Source organism: Telmatherina bonti (assembly GCF_933228915.1).
Source record: "Telmatherina bonti genome assembly, chromosome: 4".
Lineage (NCBI taxonomy): Eukaryota > Metazoa > Chordata > Actinopteri > Atheriniformes > Telmatherinidae > Telmatherina > Telmatherina bonti.
The window spans coordinates 19,632,177-19,647,668 of record NC_136622.1 but is presented as its reverse complement, the minus strand read 5'-3'; the positions used below and the strand labels follow the sequence as shown (position 1 = coordinate 19,647,668).

The 15,492-nt window shown below is 37.6% G+C and overlaps 1 protein-coding gene across 1 annotated transcript in view; it reads left to right on the top strand.

Moving 5' to 3' along the window:
• cntn3a.1 (contactin 3a, tandem duplicate 1) overlaps positions 1–15,492 on the top strand; it is a gene marked incomplete at both ends in the record, with an annotated part of 79,593 nt that overhangs the window by 17,626 nt on the left and 46,475 nt on the right. Inside the window, one exon of the mRNA XM_079238789.1 lies at positions 8,102–8,197. Within this exon, the coding sequence (XP_079094915.1) occupies positions 8,102–8,197 (96 nt within the window). The remainder of the gene's footprint in view (positions 1–8,101; positions 8,198–15,492) is intronic.

Below are 15,492 nucleotides of genomic sequence, written 5' to 3'. Positions count from 1 at the left end.
TGTTGTTTAATAGAAAACGATTACCAGACTTCATAAAATACAGACGGATCTAAACATAAAACACCAAGAGCTGTTGTGAGTTTATTTCTTAACCTTTGGTAACATCCCATACCTCTATAAAGTGAGCTTTTACTGTGTGACTAGCCTTGACTAGTACCATACACCTAATGCTTTGCAGCCTTCATCCATCCTATTTTATAAAACCTGAGTCTAAGGCATTTTTATAGCAAGGTGAACTTTAGGCCTCCACTCTTGATGGGCAGCCCATATCAAATGACAGCCCTGATATCTTTGAACAGATGGTGCAGCTAGATTGAGTTCTGATGTCTGTTTCTCTGCCACAGCAGACACAGCAATGATCCTTGGCGAGAGAGCACCAAAGATATCCATCTCATAGCTATTTGGTGCTTCTTTGCCACAAAGCAGCATTAAATCTTCAGCATATAGATCAAATCTGTATCCTGAGCTGCTCCTGGGCTGTTAATCATATTCATATTTCCTATCAATTTTTGAGGCCTGTTCTGGACTGTATGTCATTGTGATTGGTCTCATCCATTGCCCGGGCCTGACCGTAGACCTGCTGCTTTTGTCAACGGATGAGAACAAGCATCAGAGCTGATGTGTCATATATCTTAGTTATTGCTTTTGGTTTAACTTAATTAAGTGTGCTGTGTGATTGAGCGGGTCTCTGGTCAGGGGAATAACTCATGGAGGTGCAGTCTGTTATGAGAGTCAGTATCATGTCATTTGTAACAGACTCTGGAGAGCTAAGTATTTTTTTCAAATACCAAGGGGGCTTGCGCCTCTTAGTCTTGTAATTAACTGGGAGACAGAGACCACAGTTATGGCCATTAATGAAAGAAATACAGGGATTTAAAGTAATATTTTACTGGCAATCCTTTTAGGTCTGATAGGCTAAAACACTTGCTTTTAGGCACAGCTGTTGAAAACAAAATGTGGAACTGTGATTTGAGCATTCTTATGATTAAAAACACAATTTTACCACCTTTAACATTGCTCAAATTGTATATTTATTCATGAAAGTCCTTGCTGATGGTGAACAAGAGCAGAATATTTGATTTGCACCACTTAATGATGTCTCATATCATCAAATTTACAGTGCATGGATGTGTGGTGCATGAATTAGAATTGAGATTACATTTTTAATCTTCTGAAAGATGGATGATATGACGGTTTCTGTTTCCATCTGTTATGGGTTTAATACTCTAAAAGTATAAATGTTCTTGATCCTTTTGACAATACATGCTGTTAAAAGGTTCCACTTGTCCCACGGGGAGTGCTGGATGGAATAATCTAGTTGTTTATCGAGCATCAAGCAAGATTGGGTTTTCTAATCCTACAGGGATTTTATTCTTTTTTTTTTATTATTTATTTATTTAGCTGCAGTAAAACGGGTTTCTATTGATGCAAGATGCAGCTTTATACAACAGCCCTGTAACATAGACAGAGTGTACCGGATACCTAAGGAGCCCTGGATGTCCTAAGGAAGAACATGCTACAGCTAAAACTTGGTGCTACTTACAGAGCCACAAGGGTATCACCGTGTTTAATGATCGGTGAAATAGCTTTATTTATGATAGCAATGATGTGCCTCTTTTGTATTTTGGTACCCAAGATTTCTGATGAAATACAATCTTTTAATTGCACTTTGGCTTTTTTTGTACATTTAATAGAAATAATATGAATTTGTCAGGAAGTTTTTAATTTCCAGCAGCAATTTTCACTTCATTAATTGTCTTTGACCCTTTGACCAATCTGTGTAGACCTGAAGTTGAAATCTGGCTATGATTTTATCTGCTAGGTAAAAAAAGATACTTTTGAATGCAGCTCTTTGCAGTTTTGGAATTGTTAAAGGGTTCCAGCACTTGTGCTCTTTCAGAATTATGCCTGTGGTTTATCAGCCCCCACATTTTATGTGTTGTTTAACTTTTGGGGGTTTACAACATGGTGCATCTTTACAAAAACAGAACAGAGAAGAGAAAAGTTGCAGTCTTGAATTAAAAAAAATAAAAACTTAAAAGAAGCTTTCTTTTACAACAATGCTTATTACTGCTATTATTTCCCTGTGTTTGCCATCATAAGGTAATTTGTTGACTATAACCTTGTTGCTATAAATGTATTGATTTATTTTTCAACATGCACAACATACATGCATATTATGTAGTTACTCCGGACATTTACACAGCTTTTATTAAGAATATACCCCATCTCCACTAATATAGCTCTTATTATTATCCCATGTTGTCTAATGTATGATGAAAGGTTGACGAATACTGCCAAATAAAGCATTGCAGGGTATCTCATCAAAGATTTGGTCAATACTCTGTTTAGGTTTTTGCATGTAAACATAAATAACAGGGATTTTAGGTTTAGAAACATACCTGCCTGCAACAAAAAATGTCTGTGCGACCTGTAGTCATACTCAGAACCAGTGTTTTATGTGGTTAGGTCTCGATGTTTTTTTTGTTTTTTTTCATTAGACGGAGGGGGAAGGACATTTTTACAAGAACCTGGCTATGTATGTACATGGCAAGTCTCATGCCAGCCTGATGCCAGCACCAAGAAATGTCACTAATATCAACTTTGTCAATTGCCATTTTCACAGCCCCAGCTTGCAAACATATTAGACATTACACATCGGCAATGATAATATTTAACATTAGAAACTTCCTCCAAGAGGATTAACAGAAGTATTTGTGTACTGCTACTACTTTCTGTTGTTTAGGTTTCAGGAAACAAGTTTACACCTTGTGAAGTAGAACTTGAGATAAAGACATCATAGGGTGGGGGAGGCCAACTCCAGTCCTCGAGAGCCACAGTCCTGCACGTGATAGTAGTAGACACTCAAATCAATGGGTAATAAGCAGACTTGTGCCAAGTCTTATTTTTAACTTTTTGAGATGGATGTTAAAGTATTAAGAAGGTTGATAGTGTTTTAAGAATATAAACTCTCCATATATTCATCAATTAGTAAACCCACATCAGTAAATTAAAAAAAAAAAAAGTTAAATATGTTTTAGCTTAATAGAAGGAATTCACATGAAGGCACAAGGATTGAAAAAGCACTTCAGAAAAGTTATCAAAACTCTGTGTCCCTTTTGTCCAGGGGCAAGGTGATAGATGTAACCACATCATAAATTGTCCTCAAGCTCACATTCTAACAGAACAGCCTCATTCTGCTTCTCTACAATTGCTTCTCATTCATTACACTGAGTCACATTGGAGCAGCTAGCCCAAAAATGCAAATTCTCATCCAATTTCATGGATCTGAAAGCACTCAAAATAGCCTGAACCCTGCCGTGGAGAAGCACATGGAGGTGCAGAACTGTGATAGGCTTGATAAGATGATCCACGCCATGCTGAACAGCTTGGGTTGTCAGGCATTGTTGCCTTTTAGTGTGTCTAGCTCATTTACGGCTCACTCTACACAAAAGGAATATTGATCAGGAGAAATTCACTCCCAGTGTGAGTTGAGCAACTTTGATAGAAACATTATGTATGAGCCCAAATATGTTTTAAAATCAGATTCTGTGTGTTTACTAATTGCATTAATCATAACTTGTGCACGCACATTTTTTAAAATAATCGTCATAAATCGAGTAAAATGCGACTGAAAAAACTAACTTTAATAATCATTCCATTAGCTCAGAGGATGGATCTTCACAGTAATACCAAGTTGTTCTAAAATACATTAATGTTTTGCGATTGTTCACTTTAGCAGCTGGTGTATTACCATTTTAACTGAGCATGCTCCTTAAGTGTTCATTCAACACTCTTCATCTAGCTTATCAAATATTTATAAAGTCTCTTAAATGGTATGATATGCAAAACCTTTAAAGGCAAAAATCTGAATATTTTAGCCAGCCACTCTCTTTTTAATCAAGAAGAAAAACAGACTTTTCTGTAATACTGTTCTCTGCATTTTAGTGCCATCATACAACATCAGGGGGCCAGAAGCAATATGTTTTTGGTTATTTAGCCAGTCAGTGCGTTTCATCCTCATTAGTGCAATAACACTGTTGTGTCTTTGGAAATTCAAATTTGGCACAAATGTTCACTTTAACTCCAAAATGAGGTTATTGTGGTTTTTTACCTCTATTACCTGTGTAGCGAAATATGCCTCTACTAATTCTTAATTTATTAATTACCTCGGAGCACCACTCATCACTTTTAACTAACCTACGATTCAGGCAGATGAGACACCTGAAATACTCTCAATTCAATAAACAGTTTCACTTTAGAGGAGTAAATTCTAAGAACGAATGAACTAGAAATTGTGCATTCAGAAATTATGACAAGAACGGATGAATTGATTACATATTTATTGACGATGATGCTAAACAACACAGTAGAAGAAACCAAACAGTTAAAATGAGGTTATTAATGGAATGGGTTAATGGATGTCTGCACGGGTTTTCAATTCTGACATTAATAAGGAACGCTGAAATTAATTAAATGAGATGGAGCAGGAAGAAACTGGGTGGAATTAAGCAAATAAATCGGGATGATTATCTTACTTAAATCTTTGATAAGAATGTGTTCAATAATTCTAAATTTGGATAAGAATTCAAATTTAATTATTTAGTTAGAATTTGATGTACTGGTTTGGGACATCACAAATGTCAGAGCGCTATCAGATCCTACTTGGACGCTGGATCTCCGGAGTTTGGGGTCGAAGCGGGTGGTTGGTTCCCTATTCGGCGCGTTTCCGGGGGATTGGATCCCTGGAGCGTCAGAAGATGTAGGTCTACGCAGCTACTCTGGGCTTCTGGGTCCGTTCAGCGGAGTTCCAGAGCGGCGTGATGATGATCCAGATTGTCCCAAAAATAGATAGTTCCAGATTTTACGTGTAAAGACGCAGTGGAAAAAGTTGGAGCTACGGTTCTAGTTAATTATTAATCTCGGGAAAAATGACTGGTTACAAATAAACACTTGTTGTACTTTCTCCCGTTCGGAAGAACGGAGAGGTCAAAGGCTTATAACGAAATACAACTAAAAGGAAAAAGAGGACGAAAGCTGAAAAAGGGAAAAGAGGACAAAAAGCTAAAAGAAGACAAAAAAAAAGCACAAAGAAGACTAAAAAGACACTCTAAAAAGACCAAAGACTGAAGACTAAAGACTAAGGAAGTCAGGCTGCCAGTCTAATTTAAACAGACCCACCTTTCGAACTTCCAGCCAATCATGAGTCGCTTCTGTCAGAGGCTGACCAACCTTATCCAATCAGGTCAGCTCTAGTTCCTTCCCTCTGCATCTCATTATGTGAACATGATACTCAAAATTCTTTACTTTGTTTGATTCCAATACATATCAAATCACATTCTTAAGAGTTATGCAGACTCCTCGTTTGCTGGGAAGAAAAGCATTAACTTATAGTATTACTTTCACACATGAAAAGATTGGCTACATGTATTTTTATTAAAGGTGGATTAATTAATTGTCACGACTCGTCTTCATCGGCAATAAATCCTAAAAAGGAAAACTCACATTTTATTCATTCACATTAGTAGCTTAGAGAGGTCTGAAGCTTGGAAAACATAATCAAGATTATTTAATGTAGTGTTTATGATTAATATGCGTGTGTGATCAGTTCAAAGAATTAAATCACATATCAAGATAAAATAATTTTAAAAAAAGAAATTCAATCAAAACAATTAACCAAAGTCATTTAGACTAAGTTAAATCGGTTAGACAAACTTGTAAAATGAGATCAATGAGGTTGAGCATCTAAAGTTTCCTTTAATTGGGGACAGAAGTTTGAATCTCTTTCCAGTCTCCTTCACAGTCAGGGGAGGGGTTGTTCTGGCGCCATGAAGTCTGGTACTTTGATGAAAGGTGTCATTTTTGACAAGAACCAGGGTTTGGTCAGATGCGACTCTCTGCATCCCCCCGACCTGCAACTATAAATTGTTAGATGTTCCACTTAGAAAATCTCCCATTGTTGATGCAGCTGTATTCTGTAGAGAGAAAAGGTGTAAATCTCTGAGTGTCGTCCTCCCTTGGGTCAAATGATCACCCTTCTCGTCCTGTGTGGACCAGTCTTATTGCAGAGAAAGAAATGACAACTATTGTTTAATCCAGTTCGAATGTCTTTTAATCCTGGAAGCCCAAGATCACTACACCTGCCTCAAGTTTTGCTACATCTGTAAATCTTTTGCACATCTGCATACCCTTACTTTTAGTCAAAGACAAATAATCCTGAAAAAGAATTTCCAAGATGTTAAAATGACCATTTTGCTTCTAGAATGAATGAAAACTTTTCATGACATGAATTTCTTTCTTTCTTATAATTTGTGCAACAGATAAAGAGCAATGGCATTTTTTTTTGTTTTAATCAGGTTGTAAATGTATTGTACTTGTTAACTAAATCAGAGTTTTCTTTCTGCCAATATTTAGCTCTCCGGAGTCTGTTACATGATACTGACTCGCATAACAGCCACAATACATTCAGGATCTTCTGTTTGGTTATGAACCAACCAGATCCCTCAGGTCATCAGGGTCAAATAGATACAGTCAGAACAAAACACAGAGAAGCAGAAATACAAGTTTTATGCTTCTGGCATGTGGACCAAACTCACAGAAAACTGCAGGTCTGCTGAAACTCTCATCTGTTTTAAATCAAATTAGAAAAATTATGTTTTAAAATGTGACATTTCTATATGCTACCTTTTTATCAAAATGACTGTTTTCCTCACATTTGTTCACATTTTATTTAATGCTTTCTGTCTAATTTCTCTGCTCGCCTGTATTGTTCATATCATGACTATACATATAAACTTTCCTTGCTTGCCTACACTTCTGGCCCATGTACTGTCATAGGCTGGTATGTACAAAATTACTGTCGGGGGGATGAACCACTGAGAAGGCAAAAACATTTTACAATTATAAGAAATGAGAAAATATGACCAGAGGGCAGTGTCCCCTGCAGAAATATTTGTCTTTGCTTATGATTTTCTTTCAGCTTGTCTGGATCTTTAAATTATCGGAGGATAGATGTCAAAGTTAAGTATTAAGTTAATAATCTTGTTTTTATATCAAACAGGTTTGTTAAAGTGAGATGTTTTAGTGTAGTTTTCAGACATTACACTTTTATGTTGCATGAAGAAAAGCACGACATCACATTACAAACACTGATCATTTTCTCCTGTGTACATTTGCCGTTGTGTTCTCTCTCAATTGGATAGAAAGCAATTAAATTAATTGAGCAGCTTCATTTAAAAGAGATTTATAGATCTCTTGCTTGCCCAGAGAGGTCACCAGTATATCTTTTGAATCTTCTCAGCGAGTCTATACTTGCTCAACCATCGATTTAACTGCTGCCATTAAAATATCCATGCAGTCTCTGCGACTAGCATGTAAAGAACTTAATTATCCATAGATTAATTTGTGAAGTGACATCAGAGCTTTTTACTAATAACTTGTGAAAGAAAAGAAAAAGAATTTAATTCCAAGCATACTTCCTTTTACAGGCAGTTTTTTTTTATTGCTTACAAGATCTGCTAAGATCATGAACAGTGTTTATTATTCAGGCACATCATGATGTGCTCGTACACAGACAGTCAGTTCTGTGTTCTTTCCTCCTTGTTTGACAATTTATTTCTGATTATGTCATTATATGTATGCCACATATTTGGTTTCATTGTCTGCAATGTCGCCGAGAGTCACAGCAGGCGAGCACAGCAAAGTTTTCAAGGTTTCTGTCTCTATTTACTTATTTGCTTTCTCTCAGCAGGTTGTCAACAAGTAATCGTTTTCCATACAAATGATGTTTCAGTCTTTGTCATTTAATTGTTATTGGTCTTTGTGCAGTGGATGAAACACAAAAAGCGATAACAGTATGCTGTTCCAATTAAATTCACTCATGTGTGACTTATGCTTGAAGAATTACTCTGCGCTCCAGTCAGAAGTGTTTAAGACTTTTCTGCACAATATCTGCATTTAGGTGAACATGTCATGAGTGCTTCATGAAAGTTTTTGCATTGCACTGAAATCTTTGCTTAGTAACTGTGTGATTTGTGCTGTATTTACACCTTGTGCGTTTGCTTTTTTATTTTCCTTATTGCGTTTGTGTTTTGTCCAACAGACTTGGAGGATTTTAAGACTCAGAAAAGAGGCCCAGTGAGAGTTCGTGAAGGGCAAGGAGTGGTCTTGCTGTGTGGTCCACCCCCTCACTCTGGAGGTAAGATAATCTGTGCCAAAGTTTGATATCCTGTGATGGCATATGTTCAAAAATCATCACATGCCATATGCTGAAGTTTTGTGTCGCTGAAGGAGCACTATTTGTTTTCAGAAATGGTAGCACATCGCTGATTCCTCATCTGACTTATTTATTTTGATAAAGTCGAAGTCTTGTTTGTGCTTTTGTGTGTGAATTTCCTGGCTGTTTGTCTGCGTTGTTGAAGTCAGTAGAGTGAGTCATTTTTACTTTGGGACACTTGGTGCTGTCAGCGTGATGGGGGCGAGGAATAACTTTGGCATGCTGACTAGAGATGATGTCTTCTGCTGGGGCCCTGCCAGGCTGAGTAACAGAGCTTCCCTTTGAAGGTGCATTGTTTGCCTCACATCACCCCTTTTCACCAGTGATGTTATCAGTGGAAGTTTGAATCCATGGCTATTAACACCTACACAGGGGTCTTAAGATAGGCTTTTAGCCAGCAAGGCTGAATGTAATTTTCTACTGTTGGAGAGTTTGGATGGCTTATAATGCTGCACACAGCATGGGGCAGGTGGGTTTTCTGTTCAGTTTCTGCTTGAAAGCTATTGATCCCAATATGCGGTTTATGAAATTTCTTGTTGGGCAGTTTGTATTGTTAGTAGAAAGAAAGATTAATGGACACACAGGCATGTATATAGAGGGCTTGAAAAGTGTGTTTGGAATTAGAATGGTGGCTCAGGATATTCCTAATTTTAAAGTGCTCTTAAAAGGTTATGAGTCCATTTTTCCATATTTACTGTTCAAAATGTAATATTTATGTATTTATCTTCTCAAAAGAAATCCATCAATCGCTGCATCTCCCTACTGACAAAAAAGTAGGCCAGCAGTACCATAGTATGCACCAGTGTTAGTATTAGTATTAGTATTATTGCAGTGTATAGAAATGTTGCTGCTGACCATATCAAATAACATTTGCTGTTTGCAACAAAAAAGACAGTTATTTTTTATTGCGTTAATAATACATTTTGATTTGAAAACACAAGTTAGATTGCACTCATTGATGGGCATGTACTACCAAGTATATGACAACATTTCATTTTTATGTTAAACTCTTCTATTACTGAAAAGAAAAGGGATCTTTTTAATCACACAGTGACTTGCAGGTTTTATGGCTGATCTACTTTTGCAGCTCTTTCTTTAGAATGTTACAGTGAGGCATGTCACCTTGTGTTGAGAAGCAAACCTGGAAAACTGAAAGTTTTGGGCCTGTTCTTTTGCAAGGTGTCCTCATTCCAGCATTTATTCCAGTCGCTACACAACACAGCAGCAGCATTGTCAAGGATGTTGTTCTTGGAGTGTGATGACAAAGTTCAGAATAGCCCTGTTTTATAAACTCTGCATGCATCAAATTAACTTCAACAAGCTGAAGTTTTGACAAGCTGTATCTATTGTTTTGTAGAAAGGCAGTTGTTGTCAAAGCAATTCAAACTTCACCTTGCTTATTTATATGATATCCTGTACATGACTGCTGCAGGAAGGAAAAACACTGCATCCTTTCAAAATCAGACCTTTTTGGCCAAGGAGAGTCTTAGTCAACTTCGACTTACTTACTTCTCAGTATACAGATTACATGTATGTGTGAATACATAAAGCCAATAACTGTAAGTCATTTACTTCGCTGTTTCTCAGATGGGGGTATGCGTACCCCTGGGGGTACTTCAAGGCATTCCAGGGGATTTGTGAAATTTTTTTAAACATGTATTTTAGGTTTTCTTTAAAACATCGTTAAATGAAATAATATCATATAATGTTATATAAATATTTAAAAAATGAAAGTGTATATTCATAAACTGAATTTACATTTACATATATATATATATATATATATATATATATATACATACTGTATATATGCTGATGTGCACATGATGCTTCTTCAGTGACTTCTTTTTGTATACTACACACACTAGAGATGTTAACCAAGATGTATGCCACAGCATGTTAGACATGAAAGAAATGACTGAATATATGATATCTGGATGTTGTTTTTGCAAATACGAATTCTCTTTAGAGCTTATATTATGAGAAAGTCCAAACTCCCTATGGAGTTTCTTCTGATGTGATTCAGATCACTTGGGATAGCAGCCCTTGAGGGAATGTTGTCAGTAGCACAAACTGTTACAGTGCACCTGGCCTACATCTGTCACATGCAGTCTCACACAAAGCCTTCAACAGCTCATGAAAAAGTAATAACTACACAGTAACATAGACTCTGAAGACCTGTTAAGTGGTTTGCCAAGATATTTCTTTTACTTTTGAATTTAAGACAAAACAAAAATTCAATGTCGTTAAGCTGCATTGACAAATGCTTCAAATGCTTCGTCGCACAAAGAATAAAACACCCTGCCATTTTTATACTTGATAAATTACACAGATTTATATTGTTCAAATTTCTTCTTTCTTCTTTTGCCTAATTTTGCAGTTATCTTACCAATTAGCACAGGATAAAGTACATAAGTTTATGGAGGAAGCCTGGTCAGAGTCCAGATAGTTGTTGAGAGGCAGTCTCATTGCAAGGAAATGTCTAAATGAATTATTTTCACACTGACAGTACACATGTCCTAAAGGCACAAATCAGTCCAAATAACAATGACATAAGAGAGGACAAATCAGATCCATATCACATATAATCACCCACATCAGTGGTTCCCAAACCTTTTACTGCAGGACCCACTTTTCAATGACGACAATAATGTCAAGGCCCCCTCCTGACACATGACGAAGAAAAAGAAACATACTAAGAAATGCACCATTCGTCTAGTGGCTGTATTGTAGTTAACTACAGTTAAAACCATGTTAGTGTCAGTATTCTCCATTCTTGTGCTTTTTTTGTGAAACGTTTTAAACCAGGAATCTCTGCAAACTACTTCAGGTGAGCCAAGTTTTCAATGAGACAGACGCTGCTTTAGTAAAATAACTCTGTTATATGATAGTTGGGTGGTTTGAATTGAAAGTAGCCAACAGCCTTTCCTTTCTATTCAGGATGAAAAGTCCTCAAGTGGTGTTGTAACTTTTTTGACTTCACACTTCATAATATTAGATGATAGTATTTTGCTACATGCAAAAGACTGTGGTCCTTTCATTACCCATTACCCTGACAATAACAGTAATAAGATTAAATTTAGTTAGTTAGTTAGTTAGTTAGTTAGTTAGTTAGTTATGTAGCAACCTCCTAAGGCCGAATTAACCCCCGAATCAGATAAGGACTCAGGACTTTCTACTTCAAAAGGAAGTCCATCCACATATCTCCAAAACAGAGCTCAATGAAAGCCCTAAAAATCAGATCCATCTTAATCCGGGTAGACAGACCTCCACTTTAAACCAGGAACCCTGCTGGTTTTATCTTGTTCCTGGTAGGAAATGTCTACACAGACAGACTGTGGCACCCTTTTGAAGTTGGACCCTGGTAAGAGCCTGTTGTCCATCACCCCAGGAGGTCCCTTTTGTATCCACAGCACACAAAGACCAAATTCCAGAGCAGAACCTTAAAGCTCTGAATTCTAAACTGTATAAAATACTGGATGTATCCTCAGCAGACCTGGATAAATGGACTCTTCTTCCTTTCTAAATTAATCCAAGACTTTAACCATTTTTCAGATGTGAAATCCACAGAAGTTAGCAAGTTAGTTAATTTCTGTGATTCCTTGGGTGGAGCAATGGCGCCATCTAGCAGACACCCTCGAACAGGTTGAGATATGCATTTCAGGCTGATTAAAAACACCGTGATTAACATTATATGCTGTTGTTATTAACGACTCTGACTCAAAGTAAGAACTTGTTGTGTGGAAATGATTTCTTGACCCACCTGGTTCGTGAAAAGTGAAAATCATGAAGTGTATTTGAAATGTCTTGTACCTGTTAACAAACCTTTTCCCCTTTTGACAGCAGCAAAACTGTTTAAAGGTTCATGTTTATAAGGATCATTCATACTTCTTCTCATCTATAAATGGATTTTCTAGACATGTTTGAGGTTGGAAAAATGTTAAGTTTAATTCCCCAAGAACTTAGTATTTTGACCAAACCTTCAGATCCCATGTCCTGACCCCTGCACTCTGATTGGATAATCTAAAGTCCGCCCCAGAGCGCCGGGAAATTTAACTGCGGGTCTTCTCGGAACGCTTTTTTTCTCTTCTTCGTTTTTTTGCCCTCTCCTCTTTTGTCTTTTTTTCTGCTCTTGTTTTTCGTCCCTCTTGTTTTTTTCTCGTTTTTTTTTTTGTTTGTTTTCTCTTCGTTTTCGTTTGATGTTTGCTTTAGTCGTGTTTTTTGTCCATCTGGCGTCATGTTCGTTTTTATTAAGTAGGCTCGCTCGCTCGACTGCTTAACACAAGAAAACTCATCCAATTCTGGCTGAACGATTTTTGCTTCTGACACACCATCAAATCTGCTCTCCCGGCCCACAAAGACTGTGACCAGTAACGTACGGACGACCCGAACGTTACTGCTCCAGCTGATCCCAGGACTTTGCCGGCACCCGTGACCCATGGATTCTAATCGGAGTTGGGTCCAACTTCAGACGTCGAACCAGGCGGTTCCAGGGGAGCTCCTGACTTCTGTGGAGGTCCCCTTTGGACAAGTATCAGGACGACCACTGAATCCTTGCCCACTCGGCCCAAGGTTTGGGTTCTCGACCACCAAGGCGCTGAAGTAAGGCCGACCCATTATTCCACTGTCTCCGATCCAGCTGGTGTCTTAGCAGAAGCTGCCCGTTTTAAATCCATTCCCCCGGTATCCACCTGATAGTCTACCCTGACATAGTTAGTTAACTTCATAGACCATCTTTCCAACCTTCCTAGTTGTGTAAGTTATGTAAGATGCTTACATAACTTTACCTTTCATAGTTTTATTTTACATTTTTGTTGTTGGCTCGGCTCGAGCTTCCATACTCTCTCTCTCTCACTTGCTCTCTCTCTCTCTCCCTCTCTCTCATCTTGGCTAATTCAGTATTTGATGCTTGCTGACGCTATTTCTGGTTTACATTATTAATTTAATTTGTGCCTGATGATTTTAACCGGTGTGGTTTTTAATAAAGTGTGTTATATTTTAAGAAGTCGTGGTAGCGTGATCGATCTTTAAGGAAGTGATTTGTTACCTCTGACGAGAACTTACAGTAAGCGTATTTTGAGACTGATGGTTATCTGTTATTAGACAAATATCATTGTCATATTACGGTATTCCCTGCCTGACCGTATAACAAATTTAGGGCTGGGTGGTGCCCCGAGATCGTCCGCTTGTCTAAGGACACAGCGAATTAATAACTGAAAACACCCACTGTCGCTCCGACATTGGATCCCAGGTTAACGTTAATGATAATACGCTACAGTTAGTTAGTTAGTTTGTTAGTTAGTTATATTAACAACAGTGGAATAAAAAGCTACAGATTAAGACTGAACTCTAGCACAGTATACAATTTGAGATGGAGTAACCATGAGGTTTTGGTCACTTGTGTTTGTGAGAATCCTCAAATACTGTGGTAATGATGATGAAAAATATACACATTATATTCATGGCTTAAATGTTTATTATACTGTGAAATAATAATGTCTGCCTTTAGACTGATAAGAAAAATCTCCAAAGTTTGATTTCTATAGTTAGAGCTTCCAGACTGTCAACAATAATTTTATTAGGGTGAATGGTGAGCTGTTACTGTTTTTGGTCAAATTCATTTCAACTGGGTCAGATAGTCTCCCTGCTGTTTTGAAATACTGAAGAAATAAAGCCAAACCTGCTTTTGTTTTTTCTGGGTATTAATACGCGCACAGCTTTTTATCAGTGCAGTGATAACACATATCTATTCAATGGAGACCCAGCCCCATGCTTGAAATGCCCTCTTTCCTTTCAGTAAGTTTTTTAAACCTACTCCTGTCCAGCATAATAACAGCAGGATGATGATCTGGCTGCCATATTCTGCCAAAAAAAATTGTTTTTAATATGCTTTTGAGATCCTGCTGTCATCAAAACTGACTCTTGTTGATGGAGATGTCGATGTTTTAAAAAAGCACGGAAGGATGAATCCTCTTCAGTTTTACACAATTATAGAATGACCTCGGTGGATAATATCTGTTACAGTCAGACTGTGGATATACAGTGTTAATACAAATATAGTTTGATTATTACAGACTGAGAAATGTGCTATAAAGGATGGAAAATAAGAATGGAAATAGCGTAGCAAAGTAAAATGCTTGGTTAAACACATAACTATGCTAAAAGAGTTTACATCTTGCTTATTTTACTTTCAGCTTGCTGACCATGTTGTAGCACATCTAAAACATAGGGAGACAAAACATATTTCCCTTTGAGGTTAGTGTATTGTCGTACATGTTGCTGTTAAATCAGTTAAAGGGTGATGGAGCGCAGTCCATGATCAGTACAATGAAGTCACAGACAAGGAGCTGATCCCACTCTCCTCTTAAGGCATCCAACAGCCCATGCATGATTCAGGAAGCCATTATTTCATAGCAACAACTCTTCAGGGACCCCAAGATTGCTGCTGCAAGTACATTTTGCTGCCAGGATGCTCTAAAACTTCAAGGCACCTCTAATTTATACATTAATGAAACATATTGTGTCCAAGATGAAGTCTGACTGACTTCTATCTCTGTATTTGCATTGCATGTTGGTCTGTGTCGTGTTGTGCTTTGAGATGGTCTGAATCCTGAGGTTAGTTCAGGACCTAATGCATCTGACCTCCTTCCGCTAATGGAAAGGGGCCTTTCAGATTTACTCAAGGCTGAAATCACTTGTGTTCGCTATACAATGCATCTGTCCCAAAACAGAGGCGGCCTGCTGGCAAGTCACAGCAGCAAACATAGCTTGCAGGGATTTTCCCATGTGCATGACCTAAGCCGTTGCATAGAGTGAACTTATGTGTTATGAATACATATTGGAAGACCTGGTTAATGGCTGGCGCTATCCAGGGAGCACGCTTGCAAGTATACACTTTGACAAAAGTTGTGCATATACTTTTCTTTGAAACACCCTTGCACATAAACCCACTCTTGATTCAGTATGTCCTTGGCCTGTCATGTTCCATTTCGCTTTCCTCCTCTCACATCATTTAGTGGAAATTGATGCTGCCTGTTCATTATACAAGAACTAAATGGAACCACAATAAAAATCTGCCACTCAATGTCACTCATGATTGCATTATTCAGTTACCTTCCATCCACAGAAGGCTCTTGAGTCAATCAAATGCAACTATCAGTTCTTTTCACTTCCTATATCCTGTTTCCTGTTTCCCAACATGAATCTTTAACAAACCA